We start from the raw sequence: 11580 nt of genomic DNA on the forward strand, positions 1-11580 counted from the left end.
AACGTTTATTGTCTCACACAGTTTCTGAGGGTTGGAAATCAATGAGTGGCTGAGCTGTGGGGTCTGGCTTAGGATCTCTCACGAGGTTGCAGTCAGGATGTTGGTGGGGACAGCTGTCACCTTAAGGCTTGACTGGGGCTGGAGGACTTGGTTCCTCGACACATGTGTTTCTCCAGTGGATGATTGCTTGAGTGTCCTCACAACGTGGCAGCTGCTTCCTCTAAAGTGAGTGATCCTAGAGAGAGTCAGGCAGAAGCTGCAGTGACTTTTATGACCTAACCTTGGAAATTACACTCTGCCATTTCCACAATACCCTATTAGTCACACTGTCAGCCCTATTCATGTGGGAGGAGACTACACAGGGGCCTGAATACCTGGAGGTGAGAATCATTGGGGCCCATCTTGGAGGTGGGCTTCATAGTTCTGATATAGTATCTTTATTATTGTAAACAATATTGACTTCAGAACTATCTCAAAAGTTTTTTCCCCTCTACTCAACAGCTGTACTGTTTAGAGGTCTGTGGCTGCATTAAAAGCCCTTTCTTCCTTCTCTGTAACTGGGATGGAGGGAGGGCTAATTCACTGGGCTGGAATAACAGACACAAATAAAGCCAGCTTCAAAGTTAATACGAAACACTATTTCCCAAGGACATGCTTTCTTACTCACAGTGTTGGAAATTCTATCAGTAAAAATGAAACATCCCACTCTTGCCTGTAGGAGCGAAATCATTTGAAACATAGTAGCAGCCTCGATTTCCAACCCAGGTGCAGAGTAAAGGGTTTCTGGACCCAACACCACACATCTACATTCATCTTGTAGTTTGCAAGGATACAGGACCCTGGTTCCTTTTGCAGTCCACACACTGCTTGGCTTTGAGCCTAACATACAGTCATCACCTAAACTCCACTCTTCCTCCAAATCCTATAATAACTCTACCTTTTCCTTTGTCAAGATGCTACATGATTTCTCTGTTGTGTGGTCTCCATCATCTCAATGGGTCAATAAACTTTAATTTGTCAGACTATATTCCTGGTGTTGTCAGGCTGATGGATTAAGACACCTATAATCTTCAATTGCCGTGGCTCGCAGCCACCCTTAGGACATAGATTCCCTTCTCTTATATGCCCAAGCCATTCATCATCTGAGCCCAGCCTATTTTTCTAATCTCAGTTCTTTTTCCTTCTTACTATTTTCTTTTGAAAGGTAGATATAATCATTGCCATACAGTAAACTGCACGTCTTATGTGTACAACTCAGTGAATTTTTAAATATTTGTATGCCCAAGTAATCACCACCCAGATAAATATATAGCACATTTCGGACACCCCAGGAGCCTCTCTGTCCTCACCCTGCCAATCTATCACCAATCTATCACTTTTTGAACTTCAGATTCCTTTTATTTTCACAGAAACACATATAAACATTCATAGACTTTAGTCATCTGGAACTTCCTGCCTCAAAGAATGCTATCTTTGGCCTCTGATGTTCCTTCTGTCCTGGCAAGGGCTCAAGTCCCACCCGAAACTTTTGAAAATACTGCAGGAATGAATGAATGAATAAAAGTTATAGCTGCGATTGAATGCGTGCCTGGTGGAACGGCGCCACGACCAGTTCCTAAGGGGAAGTGCTGATTGGGCAGTCACGTGATAGGGGCCGAGCCTTCCCGGAGCAGGTGAGGCAGGTGCGGTCCTGTGTCCGGGTAGCCCTGCGGGGCAGCGGCTCGCGGCGGCCATTTTGCGGGGCGCTCACGTGAGAGGACGCACGCTCAGCGGGGCGCTCACGTGACCAGGGGCGTGCTGCGGCCGCCCGGGCGGACCCGGCGAGAGGCGGCGGCGGGAGCGGCGGTGATGGACGGGTCCGGGGAGCAACCCAGAGGCGGGGGTGAGGCGGGAGGCGGACGGGCGGGAGGAGGGCGAGCCCCTCGCCGGCCGACCCCAGGATCCCTCCTGCCGGTATGGGGCCGTCCGATCGCCAAGCACTCCGGGGCAGAAACTCCGGGATCCGGCGCTGCCAGCTTCCACCCACTCCCGGGGTCCCGGGCTCTCTGGCCTCTGCGTCCGGATCCCTTCCTGTCTGGCGCTCTCGGACCCCCGAGAAGCTGGGGAACCCCACAATCCAAGCCCCCGGGGCAGGCCCGGGCTTGTTGCCGGCAGCACTTCCTGGTGGGAGGGGCGGGTCTCCCCTCGGTCCCCTCAGGCCAGGGGTCTGGTTGCATGAAGTGTTCCCTCAGCCTCCTCCCCCGGAAGAATGAAGGATACAGGCCCAGGATTCCTGCCTCTTTCTCCATCAGGGACTCAGCTGCCTGGGCCCCCAGTCACTTTATCTACCAGGGACCCAGAAATGCAGGGTCCCCTAGCGTTGTCCTCCCTCAGGGATCATGAGCCACTCCAGTTCCCTGGATCCCCCTAGGACCCAAGAGTCCAGGCACATCTTCCCTCCTTTCTCCTCTAGGGCCCACCAGCTCTGAGCAGATCATGAAGACAGGGGCCCTTTTGCTTCAGGGGTGAGTTTGAGGTCTGATTATTGCGGAGCAGATTTGAGGAGTGAGGCCCCATTCTGATTCTGCATTCCCTGCAACTCCATTCCCACTCTAGTTTCATCCAGGATCGAGCAGGGCGAATGGGGGGAGAGACACCCGAGCTGGGCCTGGAGCAGGCGCCCCAGGATGCATCCACCAAGAAGCTGAGCGAGTGTCTCAAGCGCATTGGAGATGAACTGGACAGTAACATGGAGCTGCAGAGGTGTGGTCCCGGGGACCCAGGAGCCCAGCCAGTGAGCCCCTTCTCCCTCAGAGCCCAGGAGTCCCAGCTCCCAACCTCCACTTCCCCTGGGAGCCTGGAGTCCAGGCCCACAGCCCCCTTTTCCGTCAGACCCAGGGGTCCAGGGCCCCACCACTCAACTCAGCACTCTGGACTCCCAGCCCTCCCCTGCCCTAGGATCTTGAAACTCTCCTTCAGGGAGTCATTTTCCCCAATTTCCTCAATGTCCACCTTGTGGCTCTCCCCCATGATGGCTTCCTGGCTCAGGCCTCAGTTTCCTTATCTTTGGTATGGGGTGGACACCAGAGTTTCCACACTCCGCCTGATCCTCCCTCCCCAGCACTGGCTCTCCTCTCTCCTGCAGGATGATCGCGGCCGTGGACACAGACTCCCCCCGAGAGGTCTTTTTCCGAGTGGCGGCTGAAATGTTTTCTGACGGCAACTTCAACTGGGGCCGGGTTGTCGCCCTTTTCTACTTTGCCAGCAAACTGGTGCTCAAGGTGGGCGGCTGCAGGGCTGTGAGCCCAGGCAGGCTCCCCTATGAGGACCTGGGAGTTGTGAGGTCAACCCCTGTGGCAGCCCAGTAACCACAGAGGGAATGGAGAGAGACAGCTATGGACCGCTTGTCTGCTTTTTCATTCATTTATTCATTCAACAAACATTTATGGGGCCTATGGTGTGTGTGACCTGTACTCGGCACCCAGGACACAGTACAGAACAGGCTAGGTCCCTGCTCTCAGGGAGCCCACGTCATATGATGAGTGCTGAGCGAAGTAAACTAGGGTGACGTGATTGGGCAAAGTGGTCAGGAAAGACTTCTAAGAGGAGGTGACATGAAAGCCAAAGTTGGAATGACAAGAAAGATGCAGTGATATATTGTATAAAGATGGGGGAAAAGGCATCCCGTAGAGGGGCAGACATGCAAAGGCCCTGAGGTAGGACCAAGCCTGGTGTGTTGTGGGCAATGAGGAGGCCCATGTGGTTACAACAGAGTGAGGAGGGGGAGAAGGTGAGAGATGAGGGCAGATTGCGAGGGTCTTGTGGGCCACTATAAAGACTAGCTTTCTCTGAGTGCGACAGGAGTGATTGGCTGGTTTTAAACAAGAGAGTGAGGTGACCTGATTTATAAATAGAAAAGACTTTTCAAGCAAGGAGAGCAAAATGTTAATTGTAGAATCTAGGTTGTGTGTATATGCCTGTACACTTTGAAATTTTTTTAACTTTTCTCTTTGAAGATTCTCATTATAAAATACTGGGGGAGGGGAAGCCCAGCAAATTATTTTGTCCCTTGTGGGTAGAAAAATGGATTATGGGGCACAAGGGCAAAAACTGGGAAGCTGACGAAGGGGTACCTGTAATAGTTCTGGCTAACGGAAGACTGACCTGGAGTCAGGGGGCAGCATTGGAGGTGGAGAAGTAGATTTCTTGATGTGTTTGCAAGATTGAGCTGATGGGGCCTGAATGTTAGAGGTGAGGGGGACAGCAGTCAGGGTGATGGTAGGGCTGCGTGTGGAGCTGGGGACAGCAGGTGAGAAGCAGCAAGATAAAGGCTGAGTAGGGAAGCTTAGGGAGTTGAAGAGCAGGCGTCAGGCCTTACCTGGTCTGAAGGTCAGAAAGCCCTCTCTGGGGAAGTGACATTAGACCTGAGCTTTGAGGGATGAGTGAAACTTCCCTTAGTTGAGGCCCATTGAGGCAGCAGAGTCAGCATGTGCAAAGGTCCTGAAGCAGGTTAAGAATTTGGTGGGAATGAAGATATGGAAGAAGGGTGGGAATTCCCTGGCGGTCCAGTGGTTAGGACTCCGTGCTTCCACTGCAGGGGGCACGGGTTCGATCCCGGGTCGGGGAACTAAGATCCCACAAGCTGTGTGGAGTGGCCAAAGAAAAAATAAAAATTAAAGTTTAAAATTAAAAAAAAAAAAAAAAAATGGAAGAAGGACAATGAGGCACAGAAAAGGAGAGGAAAATTGGAATGTGATCAGGTCAGAGGCTTCATACAGAGCTTTGTGGGCCAAGATATGCTTTTGATTTTTTATCCCAGAAGTACTGGGGAGCCATAGATGGTTTGTGAGCAGGGCAAGTTGACAGTGACCAGATCCACTTCACAATTTATGAAGCTCATTCTGACTGTGAGTGGAAAAGAGATTGCAGAAGGGCAGGAGGGGAGGCAGAGAGTTGAGAAAGGAGGCTGGGGGCCACGGCCCCAGGCAGTGGGGACAAGGCTCAGTCCCTAAGGCCCAGCCCACTCCCCGCAGGCCCTGTGCACCAAGGTGCCCCAGCTGATCAGGACCATCATGGGCTGGACACTGGACTTCCTTCGAGAGCGGCTGCTGGGCTGGATCCAGGACCAGGGTGGTTGGGTGAGGCCCCTAACCCCACCCAATCCCCCACTCCTCTGGGACCCCTGGGCCTTCCTGAGCCCACCACAGTGGTGCCCCCCCTCCCCATTTTCGGATCATCAGATGTACTCTGTAATGCGTTTTCTTACATGTCTGATCAACCCCCTGATTCATATGGCACCGACTGACCTCTCCATGACCCTTGACCTCCTGGTGACCTCTGACCTGACTAGTGCCTTCTGCCCTCCCTGGTGCCTCTACTTCCTTCGGAATCCCTCAAGTTCTATGATAGCTCTTTGGCCCCCAACTCTTTAGTACCATTAATCTTAGGGCCCTTGCCCCCACTCATGCCCTCTGACCTCTCTGTGACCCCTCATGTGCTGGCCCAGGGCCTGCCCCTTGGCTGAGCTGCTGAAGTGCCTCATGTCCCTATCCCCAGGACGGCCTCCTCTCCTACTTTGGGACACCCACGTGGCAGACAGTGACCATCTTCGTGGCCGGCGTGCTCACTGCCTCGCTTACCATCTGGAAGAAGATGGGCTGAGGCCACCAGCGGCCTTGGACTGTGTCTTTTCTGCATAAATTATGGCATTTTTCGGGAGGGGTGGGGACTGGGGGCCATGGGCATTTTTCTTACTTTTGTAATTATTGGGGTGGGGTGGGGAGGAGTGGTCTCGGGGGGCAATAAACCTCTTTCGGGCCACACTTTCAGAGTCTGAGTCACTGGGCCCACTTCCTGGCTTTCGCAGGAGACCAGGCTTCATGTGCTGACACATCTTTTTCTGAGGTTGCCTGGTGCCCTCTATGGGTAGGTGGTGAGTTAAGTCTTGGCCCTGCCCTTAAGGAGCCCACAGCCCTGAGGGGAACAGAGGTGACTTGAGATCACATGAGTCGTGTCACAGCCTAGGGTATTGTGTTAGAGGCAGCACTGTGCCAGGCCCAAGCCCGGCAGAGGAGCCTGGGGCTGGGGTGGAGGTGGGGGGTGGATATCAGGGTAGCAGGGTGCAAAGCAGCCTCCTGGACCCTGGGAACTAGGACCTGGAAGCTTCCACCATATGGGACCACAGGAAGTTGCACATTTACTGAGGTGGAGAAATGGGGAAGAAGCTGGAGGGGGGCAGACCTCGGGAGGACTAGGAGAGCAGGGGAGGGCTCTGGAGGTTGGAAGGCTGAGAGGCTGGAAGGCTGAGGAGGCTGGAGAGAGGGTCGAAGGGAGACTCCAGAGGAGGCCTGAGCTTGAGCTGTGTGGCTGCAGAGGAGACACACAGGCTGGAGACTGACAGGTTGTAGAGGGAGGGGCTGGAGGAGGAGGAGGAGTCTAGGGTCTGGCCCTGTAAATGGGAAGGGCCCTCCAGTAGAGGAGCGGGCCCCTGGGAAGATGCTGTGCTCACAAAGAGGCAGAGTAGATTGAGCCACAGAAGGAGAATCAGAAAAGGGAATTACAGAGAATAAGGTCACTCGGAGAGTCACAGTCGGTTGTCACCTCTCTGGCTCTCTTTCTTTGGCCGCGTTGGGTCTTCGTTGCTATGCGCAGGTTTTTTTCTCTCTAGTTGTGGTGAGCGCGGGCTACTCTTCATTGCGGTGCCTGGGCTTCTCTTGCGGTGGCTTCTCTTGTTGCGGAGCATGGGCTCTAGGCGCGCGGGCTTCAGTAGTTGAGGCACGCAGGCCCAAGAGCAGGCGGGCTCAGTAGTTGTGGTTCGCGGGCTTAGTTGCTCTGCAGCGTGTGGGATATTCCCGGACCAGGGCTCGAACCCGTGTCCCCTGCACTGGCACGCGGATTCTTAACCACTGCACCACCAGGGAAGTCCCACCCCTCTGGCTCTCCGTCCCCCTCTCTCTGGGTCCTTCTGTCCCCTTCTCTGTCTCTGTTCCTGTCTCTGTCTTTGTCCCTCTCTGGGTCTTTCTGTCCCCCTGTCTCTCTGTCCCTGTTTCCCTGGGCCACTTGTCTTCTCCCATCCCCCCTGATACCCCCACCTTCTTCAGATCATCTTTATCTCACCCCTTCCTCTCCCTCCACCTGTGAGCACTTTCCAGGTCACCTCTCCTTTCCCAGGCTAAAGGTCTTTGGGCTGAGGTATGAAATTTGGTGAATGAGTAACTCAGACCCCATTGTGACTGTGTGCCTGGGGCAACTGCCCCTCCCCCAGAGGCTTGCCCCAGAGATGGCAAGTCAGGGGAGAGATGTCAGATAAGGCAGAAGTGAGGGGAGACTGAGTCACCACCCAGAGAGAGGGGACAATATGGCCACAGGCGGGAGCCCAGGGAAACCATCAAGGGAACTAAAAAGACAGTGCCTTGAGACAAAGCACTCAAGGTGGCACCTTGGGGGAGGGGGCCAGACTTGGGGCCCAGCCAGGCCTAGTTCCCTGGGTCCCAGCCAGACTGCAGTCCACCCAAAGTAGATGAGGTCAGTCAGCGGGCTCCACCCCGCCCCTCGGAGGGAGCCCCTTCCAGAGCTGAGTTCAGCATGACTCAGCACGGCTGCTCTCCTGGCCACTGGCCCAGACACCCCTTGAGGACCCCAGATACCAGCCTGACTGGCGTCCCCTTGATCAGGGAGTACCCTGCCCGGGCTGCTTGGAGAGGCTTCTCTGCAAGGTGAGCCCTGACCTTTGCCCCCAACGCCCCAGCGGCTTCAGCTTTCCTGCCCCAGCCGGCCAGCTGCCTCCATTAGGGCACTGAAATAGGGTCAAAGTCCTGTCTCTGTTTCTCCTTCCCCCCAAACAACAACAATGGGGAGCTCCTGGAGGGCTCCTTCAGCCAGCTGTGCCACCCAGGCACCAGCCTGGACCAGGCACACTTTAAAAATGTCCATTGGTTAAAGACAGACATCCCATTCATAGGTCCCCAGACCCTCCTTGTTTCACCAGGACCCAGTACTTCTCTGTGATCTTGAAGGAGCATGTGTCAGGCAAGACAGGGACAATTTCAGCGAGGCTGCTTCGGAGTCAAAAAGAATTCCCAGTCTCTGGCTGCCTTCAAAGTCATCTCCAGGAAGTGCAGCCTCAGAGGGACCCCCAAAATTCCAGTGTCACTTCACCCCTCCCCATCTCAGCTTCCAGAAAAAGTGAGCCCCTAAAATAGCCCCCAGGTATTCCAAGGGGCCCAGACAATCTTTCGAGGGCTCCAAAAGGCTCTCCAAGACCCCTGACCTCTTTAAAAAGCCCCTACTAGGCTTCTGGAAACATCCCTCTCCCCCACTCCGGGGCTGAACACCAGGGCTCTACAACTGTCCTTTTAATCTCACAGATCACTTCAAGGGCCTAAAGACCGCCCCACCCCGCCGGGGAAGTTTCCAGAAAAATACGGACTTCCATTGTGAACTCTAAAGCTACAGAAACTGCCCCCACCTTTGAACCCCAAGGCTCCAGGTCCTCCCAGAGAGAGACCCAAGGTTCCAGAAATATCATCTCACAGCCTTCCAAACTTCTCAATGATCCGGGTACCCCCTTATCTCCCAGCGTAAACCACAGTCATCTGGAGGTTTCCGCACCTCTGAGGAACCCCCCCAGGGTTCCAGTAAAGTCCGTGCCGGGACACAGCACCAGAATCCGATCTACTTTCCTGAGACACCCCCAGGACCCAGGGATCGTTATTTTCCAGTGTTCCCAGTGTCCTCATTATTAATCTTTCACCTACCAGAGAGTCTCCCTCCCCCCTCCCCAGAATCCCTTGACTTCCCAGAATTAGCCCCAGAGCCGTTGCATCCCCCGAAAACCCCCACCCCCCAATTCCCCATTTCACAACAGCCCTCGCCTACAGGCGCGTGACTTCCCCACCTCCGGGGGGGGCGGGGGGGGCGGTGTCTAGGAGTCCTGTATGCTCCTGATTGGTCACGCCTGGGCTCCAGGCCCCGCCTCCCACCACCGCAGATTGGCCGATTGCTCTCCCCGACCGTCCCACTTCCGAGGGCCCGCGCGCTATAAAAGAAGCCGCCTTGGCCACAGACGTCTCCATTGCACTCGGCGGTTCCCCGGATCTGTCTCTTGCTTCAACAGTGTTTGGACGGAACAGACCCAGGGTCGCCCTTTCCTCCAGCCTCCGACCACCCACCAGCCTTCGGAGTCAGCCACTCATCTATCCACCCTCCAACCTTCGGAGTGAGGCACTCAGCTGTCCTCGGTCACCGGGACCAGCCAACACCATTTTTTGAGCCGAACTCCTTATTACCGATCAACCATGAGCTCCCAGATTCGTCAGAATTATTCCACCGAGGTGGAGGCCGCCGTCAACCGCCTGGTCAACATGCATCTGCGGGCCTCCTACACCTACCTCTCTCTGGTGAGGGTACCCAGGACGCCCCTAGCCCAAGTTCCCCTCAGCTGCGCACCTCCGGCCCTCTGCGCACGCGCTGGCCTTCTTTGTCCTGTTGGATAGTCAGAAGGCGGAGTCTGCATGCCTGGCCTCGCCTCCTGCTAACCATTGTTCCCGCCATCTCTTCCCGCAGGGCTTCTATTTCGACCGCGACGATGTGGCTCTGGAGGGCGTGGGCCACTTTTTCCGCGAATTGGCCGAAGAGAAGCACGAGAGCGCCGAGCGTCTCTTGAAAATGCAAAACCAACGCGGCGGCCGCGCCCTCTTCCAGGACGTGCAGGTAAATAGTGTGTGGGCAGCGGACTACATCTCCCAACAGTCCCTGCACTAGAGGCCCCTTGACTGTAGCGGTTTAGGCACCGCGTTGGCTTCTTGGAGATTGAGTTCAGTCTTTTGTGGGTTATTACAGCTGGAGATCGAGGCGCACTCAGTTCTCCCAAGACGTGGCGGTCCAGAGCGCAGCGTGTAGTATCCTGGGACGTGTAGTTATAGGATACTGGGGAATGATAGATACAAACTCTTAGACGTTTTTTCCCGGTTAAGCCCTCTACTCTAGCAACTACTGGAAAATTAGTTTTTAGTCCTTTCCACAGTATGTGGCTAGTACTGAGCCGTTTCTGTTTTCGGTATAGAAGCCATCTCAAGATGAGTGGGGTAAAACTCAGGACGCTATGGAAGCCGCCATTAACATGGAGAAGAACCTGAACCAGGCCCTTCTGGATCTGCATGCCCTGGGTTGTGCCCGCGCAGACCCCCACGTAAGTATCTCCAGTCATGTCTATAAGACCTTCCCTGGAATGATGCTTACATACTAAGCATTGGCCTCATCTGATTGGGCAGATTTCCTTCTGAGCCTCCTTCCCCCATCTGTCACATTGTTAGATCTGTACGTGGCAACATTTTCTCCTCTTTTATCACTCAGCTCTGCGACTTCCTGGAGAGCCACTTCCTAGATGAGGAGGTGAAACTCATCAAGAAGATGGGTGACCACCTGACCAACCTCCGCAGGCTGGCTGGCCCCCAGGCTGGGCTGGGCGAGTATCTCTTCGAAAGGCTCACCCTCAAGCACGACTAGGAGCCTCCGGAGCCCAGTGGCCTTTGAGGAGCCCCTCTGGTGTTAGGGCTTCTACCTGAAGCCCCTCTCTGCAGCCACTAGGCAGCTTTTTAACCACCCTGGAGCCCTCTCCCAAGCCTTGGACCAAATGGAAACAATAAAGCTTTTTGCAGCGGCTAGTGGTTTTGTGTGTGTATCCTGGGAAAAAAAGGTGGGATCTATTTTCACAAGGCTTCTGGCTGCACTGGGCTGGCAGGGAGAGAGGAGTTTGGCGCTCTTTACTTCTAAGACATAGTAACACCTGTGGTGTGTTGCAGTAGTGGGTTTTCTGCTTTGCCAGGCTGTTAACTGCCCCTCCTAAGATGGTAGAGTCCAGACTCCAGGGAGAGTCTAGTAAAACCTGGCGTTGCTAGGTGGAAGCAGACAGCTGTTAAGGAGCTCAGTAATTAGAAACCGGTTCACATGAGTTATGTTGCTAGGCACTTGCCAAGCTCTGAAAGTACTCTGCCTCAATTCTGGGAGGCTAAGTAGAAATGTGAGCTCCTTTATATGGGTAAGTCGAGACAAACTGTGTAAATTACCCATGGTAACCGGGAGGCACACCCAGGTCTGACCTCCAAAGGCTGCTTGTTACAGGTGTGGAATTCAAGGCACATAATAGGTAGAACCTGGCTAGTGGGTCTGAGCAGCTGAGGGCACATGGTGTGAAACAGGTGCTGAGCTAGGGGTTCAGGGCTCAGCACAGACAGAAATGGGATGTGAAATTATCCAAATGGGAACTGAAGAAGCTTGAAGATGACAAGCAGCTGCTGGGTCCAAGCAATAAAACGATGTCAACTCTGACCCCCTACCCCATCCTATATTTGGTAGATGAATCTAAGAGGAAATGGCTGCTAGACAGCTGTTCTTTTGTCTGCTCAGCGCCATGCCCCTCCCGCTGGTAATTCTGGTGGGGGAGGGGACTCTTGGGTGTCACAAACACTGTGGCTGACAGAAAGATGATCACACATACAAATTCAAACAATCAGAGCTTTCTACTCCCCTGAAAAGCGATTGATTCAGAGATGCACGTGTAGCCTAGGGATGATTAGAACTGAAAGGAGAAAAAGATTTTTT

At 54.1% G+C, this 11580-nt stretch overlaps 2 protein-coding genes across 4 annotated transcripts; both read left to right on the plus strand.

Moving 5' to 3' along the window:
- Positions 1 to 1775: 1775 nt before the first annotated feature.
- On the plus strand, positions 1776 to 5699 carry BAX (BCL2 associated X, apoptosis regulator). Of its 3 annotated transcripts, none has more exons than XM_068528980.1 (6): positions 1776 to 1882; positions 2453 to 2504; positions 2596 to 2742; positions 3125 to 3260; positions 5013 to 5122; positions 5486 to 5699. In XM_068528980.1, exons 1-6 carry the CDS (start codon positions 1849 to 1851, stop codon positions 5676 to 5678), a joined length of 672 nt encoding a protein of 223 aa, XP_068385081.1. In that variant the 5' UTR covers positions 1776 to 1848; the 3' UTR covers positions 5679 to 5699. The 3 variants fall into 3 exon arrangements, with proteins under 3 accessions (XP_068385081.1, XP_068385079.1, XP_068385080.1); XM_068528978.1 differs by having other exon boundaries at positions 1777 to 1882; positions 5013 to 5117; positions 5536 to 5699; XM_068528979.1 differs by lacking the exon at positions 1776 to 1882 and adding an exon at positions 1931 to 1953 and having other exon boundaries at positions 5013 to 5117; positions 5536 to 5699.
- Positions 5700 to 9033: 3334 nt separating this feature from the next.
- Positions 9034 to 10643, plus strand: FTL (ferritin light chain). Its single transcript, XM_068528739.1, has 4 exons — positions 9034 to 9377; positions 9544 to 9690; positions 10043 to 10168; positions 10333 to 10643. Exons 1-4 carry the CDS (start codon positions 9276 to 9278, stop codon positions 10483 to 10485), a joined length of 528 nt encoding a protein of 175 aa, XP_068384840.1. The 5' UTR covers positions 9034 to 9275; the 3' UTR covers positions 10486 to 10643.
- Positions 10644 to 11580: the final 937 nt, after the last annotated feature.

This window comes from Eschrichtius robustus, chromosome 19, assembly GCF_028021215.1.
Source record: "Eschrichtius robustus isolate mEscRob2 chromosome 19, mEscRob2.pri, whole genome shotgun sequence".
Classification (NCBI taxonomy): Eukaryota; Metazoa; Chordata; class Mammalia; order Artiodactyla; family Eschrichtiidae; genus Eschrichtius; species Eschrichtius robustus.